Consider the following 13,246-nt stretch of genomic DNA (forward strand, 5'->3'; position numbering starts at 1 on the left):
AGCCCGTTAGAGCAAAGTGACTGGATATGGCTGGCACTTCAATTTGATAACTCACTTGGTCTCTTCTGGTTATCAAAAGCAAAAAGGCTGTGCCCTAATTTTAAATAGGTCTCCTCAGATACTAAATCTCCAGAAACTGGCCAGAACCCATTTTCACTGCCATGACTTAAGCATCTACACTCTTGCTGACATCCTACCTTAAAACTGTAGCTGAACGAGTGGTTCTCCACCTACTGATCTAGCAGTAATCTTGGCTCATAGCAGCAGACTTTAACTCTTCTGTGTTACTTAAAGTCAGGTTACAGGAGCTTGGGTTTTCTCATGGATGTTTCCAGTCACCTGGCCTGCTGTAAAGACTGAAGGGATTTCTTTTACATTTTGCTAGTTCAGGCTGCCTTTGTGTTGCTGTCTTAGCTTAAAATGTTTCCACATCAGCCAGAGAATTTCACTGTCTTAACTAAGGAATGAGGCAGTTCAAAGATTCCTATGAAGACAAGAGAAACATTTACCTTTGCTTGCCAGAGGTTTATTTAAAAAAAAAAATCACAGGCTTGACCAAGAATCAAGCTTGTTGAAATACACTAGTTACTGGGTGCTTTTCCAGTTGGCTGTTCCGTTTCAATGCAAAATGGACTCTGAAGACAGTTGAGCCTTAACTGGATCAACTCTTCAGATGGAGGAGTCCAGGTGCCTGGCTCTCCATGCTACGGGCAGAGTGTTGTGATTCCACTGTAGACGTGTACCGGCAAGCTCTGCCTCACTTGTGACCATGCTCCCCAATCTTATTTTGGTGGTTTCCCTGGCTGCTGATGGCATAACGTAATGATAAGACCCAGATTCCCTCAGGTCTTTGAATGCCTTGGCTTAAACCCTGACTCACACAGAAAGGCACTTACCTCTTAATAGGCAGCCACAGTTCACCCAGTTTGATAAATGCAAATCAAAAAAAAAAAAAGAAAAACCCTAACAAATGGGACAATGTCCTAAATCAGACCAATTTCACAAAAGAGATGAAAAGGAAGCTTCCTGGGAGAGGAAGAGATGTCCGTGAGAAAGCCAAGTGGGCTGAGCCTTAACAAAAGCATGGCCCTTCTGTCATGTAATGCATTCATCTTAGCCAAGCGCAGTAGGAGCTGGCTTCCGTCCCGGCTGCAGGGGACGCTCCCGAGGCGGTGTCTGAGCCTAGGCCACGGCTTTCGTCAGGCAGGAGAAGCCATTCTGGTGGAGCCCTGTTAGCGGAGGCTGCTGCTGCTGCTGGCCTGAGAGCTGCCCACACCTGGGTGGTCTGGACTGTGTCGGTTCTGGGGAAGACAAGGAAGGAGGGGTAAGAACAGCCAGAAAGGAGCCTTGGCCTTGATTGAGGCTGTACAGGAAAAAGCTGATGTGCCTTGGGTTTTCAGTCCTGGCTGGGTCCAACCTGAGGCAAAGGACGACAGAAGATGGGTGAAATGGGGAGACTCTGGGGGGCTGCAGCAACAGGCCCCTACCCTACCTTCTTTTTCTTCTTCTCTTTCTTCTTCCTTTTCCGTTCAGGATCCTCCTCTTTTTTCTTTTTCTTCTTCTTGTGATCGGAATCAGATGGCGTTTCTGTAGGAGAGAGTAGGTGCTTATCAGCTGCAGAGCTCAAAATTCCCTACAGTTAGGAACTCAAAAGACCATACAAAAACCTAGTCAAGGACAACCACTTTTCCTCTAATGGCCAGAAAGCATGGGGGGGCGGGGGCACTGCTAAAGCACCATTCCGGGTTTTTACTTGCCTAGGAGACCCACTTGCAAGAGAGACCCACTTACCTTTAGATCAGTTTCAGGAGCATCTGGGACTTCAGGGCTCTGTAAGGAACCTAACTGGCCTTTTAACTGAGTGAGGAAGGTCCAACCAGATCCAGGTTTTCTGGCTTTGAACAGAACTGCTGCTTACCTGGGGGGACAGGATCCTGGGTGCGGCTCTGTTTGTGCTTGTGCTTATTCTTCTTCTTGGGAGGCTGAATGTGCATCAGACGACACTGTTCTGGCAACTGAAGGAACCAAAGGAAGGTCCAGGTGAGCGAAGCGAGGAGATCCCCTGCTCCCATCATCTGTTCTGCTAAGTTACGAAGGAACAGACTTGGACAGAAAAACTACCTCCATGCCTTTCAGGCCTCCCCATTTGCCGCCTTCCTCCCCAGGAGGGGACTCACCGGGCCAGTATGGAGGCGGAAGCCAGCCAGCATGGTCCCCGTGATAGGATTGAAAGAGCCACCAAGAATAGGGGGCTTCTCAATGAGGGAGCGGAGGCTGCTGTTATCATGGGAACCAGGCAGATCAATCATCCCTGGCAGGTCAGGCAGGAAGTTACTTAGCTTCTCCTTCACCTTCTTCCCACAGAATTTATTATAGGAATGTTCCAGGTTGTAGTGTGTGATCAGATTGGTACTGCCTGTCAATTCGGTGCTACCTAGAGGACACAGGGAGAAGAACAAAAAAAAAAGCAGTTCCAAGAGGAGAATTTTTTAGTTTATTTGAGAGAGAGAGAGAGAGAGACGCGAGCAGGGTCTGTGCATGGTCAGTAGGCAGAGCCCGATGCAGGGCTCGAACTCATGAAACCGTGGGATCCTGACTTGAGCTGAAATCAAGAGTCAGTCACTTAACCGAATGAGCCAGGCCCCATGGGGAAAGTGAACTACTGTAAATCTTTGAAGTGAGAATTCCAAATATTTAAATTTATTTTTTTAATGTTTATTTTTGAGAGAGACAGAGACAGAGTATGAGTGGGGGAGGGGCAGAGAGAGAGGGAGACACTGAATCTGAAGCAGGCTCCAGGTCTGAGCTGTCAGCACAGAGCCTGATGTGGGGCTCGAACTCATGAACTGCGACATCATGACCTCAGCTGAAGTCAGACACTGAGATTTAAATTTACTTTTAAAGCAAAAAACATGGGGCGCCTGGGTGGCTCGGTTGAGTGTCGACTTCACCTCAGGTCATGATCTCACGGTTCCGGAGTTCGAGCCCCGCATTGGGCTCTGCGCTGACAGCTCGGAGCCTGCTTTGGATTCTGTGTCTCCCTCTCTCTCTGCTCCTGCCTTGCTTGCACTCTGTCTCTCTCTCTCTCTCAAAAATAAAATAAACATAAAAAGTAATTTAAGAAAATAAAGCAAAAAACACTAAAACTAAATAACATAATAAACACTAAAAATATACTACTATAGAATGGTATGGTAGGTTGGAATGGGAAGGAGAAAAGGCAGCAAAAATCCAAATAGGACACAGACAAACTGCTCTACCCCAATGAAGGAGACGCTCTCCCACCTTGAACTCACCGCAGTAATAACTCACATGATGCTTACTCCATGCTAAACACAGTTCTTAGTGCTTTTCATAGAATATACTTATATGAAGAATTATACTCTCTGACACCAGCAGGATGCTACATCAGAACTCAACCAGAAGCAAGGTAATGGCTTGAATGTCTGGTCAAGAACTTTTTTTTTTTGTTTTTTAAATAGCAAGAAACACTAATTACATAGGAATAAATGGGACTTTTTAGCTACTGCTACCTAACTTGTTACCACCGTCTCTCTTCTTCCTAATAAAAGCAAGTATAATGCTTTGCCTAGAAAAAAATGATTAGCAGCTGAGCAACTAGGATTCTAAACCTAGTCGTACTCTATGCCTCAGTTTCCTCCTATCTCTGGAGTGGGGTAACCGCTATCTTAAGAAAAACTTAATGTTTTTCAAGGTTCAAATGAAAACATTGAAAAGTATAAAGTATTCTATAGATGCAAGGCACTATCAGTATAAATACTGCATGCCTGACATTTTTTCAAAGAATAGAAAGTTATTAGTAATGTGGTAAGGATCTAGAGGCAAGGGTGGAGAGATCTAGCCCACAATTTCATTTACTGTTAATGATGAACACGAAGAATACAAATGACAAAGTGGCTTGTTCATAATCATTAACTTGGAAAGACTCAGGTTCTGAACTGAGTCCTTTGAGGGCCGAGAGAGTGTCTTTCCTGTTGATACTTGTATCGCTGGTGCCCAACACAGCACACACCTTCGGTGCTCAGGAACTATTAAGTGAGCAAGGTATTTTCCCTCCACACCCCTAGGCCTTCTCCTTCCCTTTTTTCTTTTTCATGGCAAGCATCTCAGGAGTGTGGTCTGCTGTAGCAACAGGAGACTCAGTGCCCCAGTATGGCTCCTCAGAACCAGGCACTGCCTCCTGCTGTAGAGTACCCTGTCCCCACTCCCCCGTCAGCTCTCCTCATCCGGGCGGTCACACTCAGGGCTTAGGCAAGAAGGCACTCCTGCTTTTCTGAGACACTCTGAGTCCATCCAACGTCCCGTTTTGACGACCAGTTCCACGAAGATGATTTATAAATCTCTCCCTCCAGTCCAGACTCCCCTCCTAATTAGAAACTAATCTTGCAGTTCCAACTTCCTCTTAGTCAATTTCATGCAGCTTCATTTTTTATATTTTGAATTAAAAACATTTTTTAAGATTTAACAAGTTTTAAGTAATCTCTATGCCCAATGTGGGGCTTGAACTCACAACCCCAAGATCAAGAGTTGGATGCTCTTCTGATTGAGCCAGCCAGGTGCCCCCAGATTCATCTGTTTAAACTCCAAATATTCCCCACCTCATGGTTTCTCTGTTTCAATACATGGCACCCATATTCTCCAGATATTTTTAGAAGCAGTACTCTGCAGTTCAAAAATCTCAGTGATGTACTATTACCCTCAGGAAAAAGCTCAAATTCCTTTGGCACTCACAATAAAACATATTTTACTGTATCTTAGCTCTGGGGTGTGATCAACCACTCCCCTGTGCCAAATTCTGATCCATCGATATAGTCCCCCATCATCTCCTGAAAAACACGCTCCTCATTTTGTTTCCTTTTAGGACATTTGTTTTAGGAAGACGAATTTAATTATAAGACCATTCTTTCTAGTTTTCTTCACCAATACAAATTTTCCAAGTCCGGCTCAAGTGACAGCTTGACTCTTCCTGTCATTTTGGATAATAAGAAACATTTTAAAAACCATCATGTAATTTTTTGGTTTTGTTTCTTTTAAAGCAAACTCTACCTGCAATGTGGGGTTTGAATTCACAGCCCCAAGATCAGGGGTTGCATGTTCTACCTACTGAGCCAACCAGGGGCCCCCATCATGTAGTTCTCAGTTGTATGTGAGGCATGACCACAGAGTAACAAGATTAGCCCTAACAAGAAATCTAGACACTATCCTTAAGCCACATATTTTATATCCCTAAGTAAAATAAGCTCCTTAAAAGCAAGGACTAGATCAACCGCTAACCAAAGGAAAGTCAATCTCTCTCTGCTTCATTTTTTTTTCAACTACAACAGGTCTACCTCAAAGGGCTATTCTTTTTTTTTTAAATGTTTACTTATTTTTGACAGAGAGAGCATGAGTGGGGGAGGTGCAAAGAGGGGGAACAGAGGATCTGAAACAGGCTTCGTGCGGACAGCAGAAAGCCTGATGCAGGGTTAGAGCTTATGAATCGTGAGATCATTACCTGAGCCAAAACCAAGAGCTGGACGCTCAACCATCTGAGGCACCCAGGGGCCCCTCAACGGGCTATTTTAAGTATTAAACTCTATTACATATGTATATAATGTTTTTTTTTAATGTTTTATTTATTTCTAGGAGAGAGAGAGAGAGATAGCATGAGTAGGGGAGGGTCAGAGAGAGAGGGAGTCAGAGACTGAAATAGGCTCCAGGCTCTGAGCTGGCAGTCTGCACAGAGCCCGACGCGGGGCTCGAACCCACGAATCACGAGATCATGACCTAAGCGAAAGTCAGACGCTTAACCGACTAAGCCACCCAAGCGCCCCTAAACTCTATTACATATGTATATAACTGTACTGTGAACTTCAAAGTACTGTACCGACACGCATTATTATTTCCCTCAACTTCTGATGTAGCAGTAGGACTTGGGAGGAATTGAAAGGCAACCTGGAAGGGTGTCTGGTAGCTCAGTCAGTTGAGCATCCAGCTTCGGCTCAGGTCATGATCTCACAGTTAGTGAGTTCAGGCCCCACATGAGGCTTGCTGCTGTCAGCTTCAAGCCTGCTTCCGATCCTCTGACCTTCTCTCTCTCTGCCCCTCCCCCATTCTCTGTCTCTCTCTCACACACACACACTCTCTCTCTCTCTTTCTCTCTCAAAAATAAACATTAAAAAAAAAAAGGCAACTTGGGAGATTTAACACGTCCAAAATGACCCTTGATTTCCACCTCCTCAACCTTGTTCCTTCTTCACCTCACCACTACCATCCACCCAATCATTCAACCCAAGGATTTACAAGTATTCTCAATTCTTCTCTACTTTTATTTATTTATTAAACTTTTTTTTTTTTACATTTTATTGTTATTATTTTTAGTTTTTATTTGAGAGAGAAAGAGCAGGGTAGGGGCAGAGAGAGAGGGAGACAGAATCCCAAGCTGGCTCTGCACTGTCAGTGCCGAACCTGATATGGGGCTCGAACCCACAAACCATGAGATCATGACGTGAGCCGAAACCAAGAGCCGGAAGCTTAACCTACTGAGCTACTTAGGTGCTCCTCCTCTCTACTTTTATATTCAATCCTTCATTCCTATAAGCTCCACCCCTACATTTATCCTGTATCTATTTGTTCACTTCTCTCCTCCACTGCTACTGCCTAGTCCAAACCATCATCTCTTTCCTGGACTACTAAACAGTAACTTCTGACTGATTTCCCCACTTTTCCCCACCTTCACTTTCTATTCTTCATGTAGCTCTATTCTTGAGCGATTAAAATAATTAGATCATGTCACTTTCCTGTATTAAAAGGGCTGAGGGGCGCCTGGCTAGTTCAGTCAGTAGAGCATGTGACTCTTGATCTCAGGTCATGAGTTTGAGCCCCATGTTGGGTATAGAGATTACTAAAAAACAAAGAAATAAAATCGCTCCCCCTGAACTTAAGATCAAAGTCCTCTGCCTACCCCTCTCACCTTTATCTCCTATAACTCTTTCCCTTGAAACTTCACTGGAGTCCAACTGGTCTTCTGACTCTCAGATATTCTAAGCTTTCCCCTCACATCAGGGCTTCTGACCTCATTTCTTGCATCTTGATTTAGCTCTCCCACTCACATTTAAGCTCTTTACATTTAAGCTCAGAAATTATCTACTCAGAGAGGGCTTCTTTGATCACTCTAGCTAAAGTAGTTCTGCCTCCTCAATTCTTTACCAGATTTTCTCCTGTTAGCACTAACCATTATCTGATGTTATCTAGTGTACTCTGTGTCTCCTCTGATATGTAAACTCCAAAAAAGGCAAAGATCTTGTCAACCCTATTCACAACTGTACTTGACGGCACTTAGAACAGTGCTTGGTAAATACTGGTGCTCAGCAAAACACGTTTTTGGTTCAATTCTATTCACTTCTTCGGACAAATAAGGAAACGCAGAGGCCCTGAGAAGAAGGGCAACATGCCTCAAACCAACAGCAAGTTTGTGGCAGATTTGGAAAACCTTAGGTCGGCAGGGATGTCAAATCGGGACAGTCAAGTTCAAAAGTCAAACTCTGGATAATTTTTAGGTAACCACAGGGGCGCCTGGGGGGCTCAGTTGGTTAAGCGTCCGACTTCGGCTCAGGTCAGNTCAGTATCAGAGCCAGAGCCAGATATGGTATGAAAGATGGTCACGGAAATTTATTCTCTCTCACTTCCCAATACCTGCCAAACTCAGGTACACATCCAAAGGGGTGGGAATCCTCAGATCCCTTCCGACGGACTTTGAGCTCCCAACGCGTTGCCTAGGTTACCGCAAACCGCCACCAGCAAGCTGAGAGCCACGCCCATCACCTCCTCACTATGATCTGATTGGCTGCCTTCGGCCGGGCATAGTACTCACCTGGAAGCTCCCGCATTAGGTAGAAGGGACCACAACCAGCCGCTGACTTGTCGACACCCGGGGGGGCCGTGGCCGACGTGGGCGGCGGGGCCGTGCCCGGGCCCCCGCCCGGAGGAGGGGGAGGCGGTGGTGGTGGCTTCCCTGGTCCGAAGCCGAGTGCGGTTGGGGGCGGTGGTGGGTCAGCCTGAGCTCCGAACAGCGCCGAGAAATTCTCCATCGTCTCCTCCACCCCGGCCCTGTCCTGGTGTCTGGCGTCAGTAGTTTTCATTGGACAATCCTTTCACGGTGTCCCGCCCTGTTCCTCTAGGAGCCGCTTTTCATTGGATTTCCCGCCTACCTTTTTCCGGCAACTACTTCCGTCGCTTTATGAGAACGTTCAGGAAGTCCTGTCTAACCTAGTTAAATTCTCTGTAGTCCTCCGTTCGCGACAGTCGCATAGCCAATAAAATGACTTAAGTGGAAAAAGCGACAGCTAGGTCGACCAATAAAGTGTTAAATCCCTTTTCATTGCTTACCTTCCACAGCGTCCAATGAGAGATCTACTTCCGGGCGCAGAGGCGGTGCATCCGAGACTTGGCCCAATGGCAGTCTCAATGGTGAGGGAGGCGGGGCCAGACCTGCAGACGCCGAAACGCGCCGGGCGCCCCAAGGGCCGGGAAGATGGCGGTCCTCGCACCTTTAATTGCTTTGGTATATTCGGTGCCACGACTTTCACGATGGCTGGCCCGACCTTACTATTTTCTGTCAGCCCTGCTTTCTGCTGCATTCCTACTCGTGAGGAAGCTACCTCCTCTCTGCAGCAGTCTCCCCACGCAACGCGAAGACGGCAACCCGTGTGACTTTGACTGGGTGAGCGGACCCCGCGACCTTGACTTTCCCTGCCCCCAGCGGTTGCATGCGGGAGCCTACAGGTTCACATCTTCGAGGGTATCTTGAGGTTCCGAGCCTGTAACGGACCTACGGACTGTTAGAATGTAGGGTCTGGCCCATCATCGGGTCTAAACCACTTCATGTTTAATTAAGATGGGAAAACAGCAGGTTATCCTGCACAGCAGGCTAGCTCTTCGTGTTCTTGAGTCTTGGGTTCTTCCTGTCTCAGCATTCCTGCTGGCCAACAGCCGTACCCAAACTCTACACGTTTACAGTGTTTTACAGGGCTGCCCATTATGTAAAGTCTCCCGGCGAGCCAGTGAGATAAACAAGGCGGGTAGCAGTAGTCCCGTTCTATTGATGAAGAAACTGATCTCGGCATGGTTAGGCGAGTTGCCAAACTAACCACTAGTGAGTCAGCTAGTCAGTCACTGCGACTTGAAGCCACTGTTTTGGCTGTAGCACCTGCACATTCTATCAGCCGTTTCTTAATTCACTTAATATTTCCAGAGTGGGCACTATCTGTTAGGCACCGCCCTGCATCCTCAGGATGTTAAAATGAACACAGTTTAGGCCTGTTGAAAAGGAATTGTCAAAAAATTGTAAAGAAATCTCTCTCTAGCCTCTTGCTGTACTTCCTGAGTAGGAGCAGAGAGACCGCTCAGAAAAATGAGTTGGGCTCTCTCTCTGCTTTACAGCAGTAGCCGTGTTCTGAGGGAGGAGGGTCAGCCTGGGGTTTTGTCTTTTCTCAGACCCCAAAACGAAGTCTTGACCTTTACCAGGAGCCACTCCCTTATTTTTATATTCCGTTCCTTGCTTACTCATTCATAGTTACTGTGTCCTTTCCCAGACGGTGTTAGTAAGTAGCTCAAGTGTACCCTCGCTACTTGAGAAGAACCTATTTTTATCTAATACGAGGGTCCGTCTGTCCCCCTCCCCCACATATCTGGGGCGAGTGAGGAGTAAATATTCATAGTAAGACCCCCTGTGGTTCCCTGAAACCCTAGGTAGCATCGAGTCCCAATATACATGATGTTTTGTCCTATACATACATACCTACTGGTAAAGTTTAGTTTACAATTTAGGTACAGTAAGAGATTAACAATAATGAAATAGAACAGTTTTAACAGTGTGATGTAATAAAAGTTATGTCAGTGTAGTCTCTCTCTTTACCTCTCCTAAAATATCTTACGCTACTATCCTCATCCTTCTGGTGATGATATCAGATGATAAAGTGAGGTGACATGAAGTGAGGTGAATGACAGTCATTGTAACATAGCATTAGGCTACTATTGACCTTCCGTTGATAAGTCGGAAAGAGGATGATCTGTTTCCTGACTGCGGTTGACCGCAGGTAACTAAAACCACAGATAAGGAAGGACCATTGTATTCTATACTGATTTAACCCAGTGGGACTCAAAGATATAAGTGAGTATTAGTAAAGATTTTCATAAGTGTAGGGACCTTTTATAGAACGAGTTTCTTTGTATACTGTTTAATAATATGCAAAATACTGGAACTTCTGTATTTTACTATTTCTCTAATAGAATTTTTAAAAATTGCTTAGAGTTTATAGCCAGTGTTTGTTTTCCTGGTAAACCCATGTTTTACTGATTTACCTTAGTGACTGAGAAGTTAGGATATTAAGGTAAATACTGTGAGCAATAACATGTAAATAAAAAAATAATAATAAGGGGCGCCTGAGTGGCTCATCAGTTGAGCTTGGACTTCGGCTCAGGTAGTGATCTCGCAGTTTGTGGATTCAAGCCCCACATCGGGCTCTGTGCTGACAGCCTGTTAGGGCAGAGCCCGCTTCAGATCCTCAGTCCCCCTTTCTCTGCCCCTTCCCACCTTGCCCTGTCCCAAAAATAAATAAAATATTTTTTAAAAAGTGAACCTCAAATTTTCAGTGACTTAACAAAAGTTTATTTGTTTCATTAAGTAAAAGGGAAGAATCATTTTGCATTCCCTGTATATATTGTCTTTCAGAGTAACCAAATAGTTGGTAAGGGAATGCTGACTTCTTAATAGACAAATTTGTGCTAATAAATATAGATTGATAGAATTTAAAAATCATTTAGCAGGGATGTGTGGCTGGCTCTTTCAGTGGAGTATAGGACTATTGATCTCAGGGTTGTGAGTTCAAGCCGTATGTTGGGCATAGAGCTTACTAAAAAAACCAGTCAACCAACCAAACAAAAAACATTTAGCAACTCCCTAATGGAATAGTAAACCTAGCAATGATCATCTGTGGATGCTAAAACCCATCTCTGAAGGGATGCAGAAGGTGGTACATACTCTACCTATGATGTATTTCTTGCAAAATATTTGGATCTCACTGTATGCAAGTCTCTAGATTTCATTGCCACTTTATAAGAAATACAGGAGATAGAAAATCATCATCAGAAGAACACATCCCATCAGTTTGCAGACAGCCAAATCCAGAAAGCGGGAAAGTTGACAGTTCAAATGACTGTCTTTTTTTTTTTTTTTTTAATGTTTACTTATTTTTGAGAGAGAGGGAGCTCTGGCTAGTGGAGGAGGGACGGGGAGCGGGGCACGCAGAGGATCCGAAGCAGGCTTCTGCTTGTCTGCAGTGATGGCAGTGAGCCTAAGGAGGGGCTCAGACTCGCAAACCTCAAGATCATGACCTGAGCTGAAGTGGGACGGTCAGCCAAGGAGCCAAGCAGGCGCCTGGACTCCTGTTTTCAACAGATAAATAGCCTGGGGTAAAAAGACAGAATAGATAGCCTTTAGAGATAGAGGAGGGCGAAAGAAACACATCAGGCAAATGCACTGTATGGACCTTGCTTGTACCTGATTTGAACAAACAACTGTACAAAGACACTTTGAGATAATTGGGATCATTTGAATAAGGACCAAGTATTAAATGTCAGAAAGGAGTTATTAATTGTGTTAGGTATGACAATGGTATTTTGATTTGTTAAAAAAAAAAAAAAGCAGCAGCAGCAGTAGAAGTCCTGGCAGGCTCAGTTGGAAGCGCATGCAACTCTTGGTTTTAGGGTTGTGAGTTCAAGCCCCATGTTGGGTATAGAGCTTACTTAAGGGGAAAAAAAAAAAAAAGAACCTTAAAAAAAGGCTCCTTAAAAAAAAAAAAGAAGAAGTCTTTATGTGTAAGAGATACACACTGAAGTATTTACAGGTGAAATGATAATAGTTAGAATTTGCTTTAAGTTTTTTGCAGAACAAGTGGGTAGCATAGGTGAAATGGAACCATTTTGGCAAAACATTACTGTTAAATCTGAGTAGTAGGGACTTATTAAAGTATTGTAGGGGTGGAAAATTAGTTTTCTTTACCTTTCTGAGGTTTTAGCTGAGTTCTCTATAATAAAAGACAGATTGAAAACAATGAAAAGAGGGGCCCCTGGATGGCTCAATCGGTTAAGCATCTGGCTCTTGATCTCAGCTCTCTCTAATCTCAGGGTCATGAGTTCAAGCCTCACATTGGGCTCTGTGCTGGGCGTGGAGCCTACTTAAAAAAATAAAAGCAATTAAAAAATAAAGTTTATTAATATGTACACCTCATGTGTGCATTGGAGATAGCCAGGGGAAAGGAGTTAACTCAGAAGTGGATAAGAACTCTGGCTTTTGTAGTATTCTCAACAAAGAGCAATACATTTTTGGAGAAATGACTGGACAAAGGAAAGAACTTTTAGGCTTCCAAGGGCGACACACGGTGGGAAGGTAAACTAAAGGTAAATAAACGCTCATTTGTTATGTTAGAGTCCTCTGGTGCTGTTTCCAGGCTGATAGGGTCTAAAATTGTCTCCCTTTTGTCCTTCCTGGTAGAGAGAGTTGGAAGAACACCTTTAAAAATTTATGTCCTGCTTTTAGACACGTGGAGGGCAAGAAGCTTTTCTTTTAATTTTTAACTGTCTTTTTTTTTTAAATTAAAAAATATTTTTTAATGTTTATTTTTGAGAGAGACACAGCGTGAGCAGGGGAGGGGCAGAGAGAGAGGAAGACACAGAATCCGAAGCAGGCTCCAGGCTCTGAGCTGTCAGCATAGAGCCTAATGCAGGGCTCGAACTAATGAGCCGTGAGATCATGACCTGAGCTGAAGTTGGACACTTACTTTTAATTATTTACTTATTTTTGAGAGAGAGGGAGGAGTAAAGAAAGGGAGACGAGAATCCCAAGCAGGCTCTGAGTTATCAGCACAGAGCCCAGTGCAGGGGTAAAACTACGAATGGTGAGATCATGACCTGAGCCAAAGTTGGACACCTAACCGACTGAGCCACCCAAGCGCCCCTGTCGTATAGTTTATATGGTACCAGGCTTCATACAACTCTTTCATACCCATGATCTCATTGCATCCTCACAGTAACAGATATTACTAGATACTGGAACAAATATTGTTCCATTGAGGAAACCAAAGTGTAGAGGTTAAGTCATCTGCTGAAAGACACCAGCCAGTTTGTGCAGGTGTAGACCCTGACTGGTGTTTTTCCCACTACATCTTAGTTGACTGCCGTTACATCC

General features: G+C 44.5%; 2 protein-coding genes across 2 annotated transcripts in view; one reads left to right on the forward strand and one right to left on the reverse strand.

Annotated features, from left to right (window-relative positions):
• Window positions 1–510: 510 nt before the first annotated feature.
• On the reverse strand, window positions 511–8,216 carry MED19 (mediator complex subunit 19). The gene is made up of 5 exons (XM_077748792.1): window positions 7,874–8,216; window positions 2,178–2,434; window positions 1,919–2,015; window positions 1,493–1,587; window positions 511–1,301 (listed from the first exon to the last, which is right to left on the reverse strand). The coding sequence occupies exons 1-5, from the start codon at window positions 8,139–8,141 to the stop codon at window positions 1,233–1,235; spliced, it is 786 nt and encodes a 261-aa protein (XP_077604918.1). The 5' UTR covers window positions 8,142–8,216; the 3' UTR covers window positions 511–1,232.
• Window positions 8,217–8,472: 256 nt separating this feature from the next.
• TMX2 (thioredoxin related transmembrane protein 2) overlaps window positions 8,473–13,246 on the forward strand; it is an 8,557-nt gene continuing 3,783 nt past the window's right edge. Inside the window, exon 1 of the mRNA XM_077748791.1 lies at window positions 8,473–8,722. Within this exon, the coding sequence (XP_077604917.1) occupies window positions 8,534–8,722 (189 nt within the window). The 5' untranslated portion in view covers window positions 8,473–8,533. The remainder of the gene's footprint in view (window positions 8,723–13,246) is intronic.

This window comes from Crocuta crocuta, unplaced genomic scaffold, assembly GCF_008692635.1.
Source record: "Crocuta crocuta isolate KB4526 unplaced genomic scaffold, BGI_CrCroc_1.0 scaffold323, whole genome shotgun sequence".
Lineage (NCBI taxonomy): Eukaryota > Metazoa > Chordata > Mammalia > Carnivora > Hyaenidae > Crocuta > Crocuta crocuta.

Coding starts and splice junctions, on each gene's coding strand:
- MED19 (XM_077748792.1), bottom strand. CDS start 8,141: ATGAAAACTACTGACGCCAGACACCAGGACAGGGCCGGGGTGGAGGAG. Junction 2,435..7,873: donor CCTAATGCGGGAGCTTCCAG/GTGAGTACTATG, acceptor TGTGTCCTCTAG/GTAGCACCGAATTGACAGGC. Junction 2,016..2,177: donor TCCGCCTCCATACTGGCCCG/GTGAGTCCCCTC, acceptor TGGTTCCTTCAG/TTGCCAGAACAGTGTCGTCT.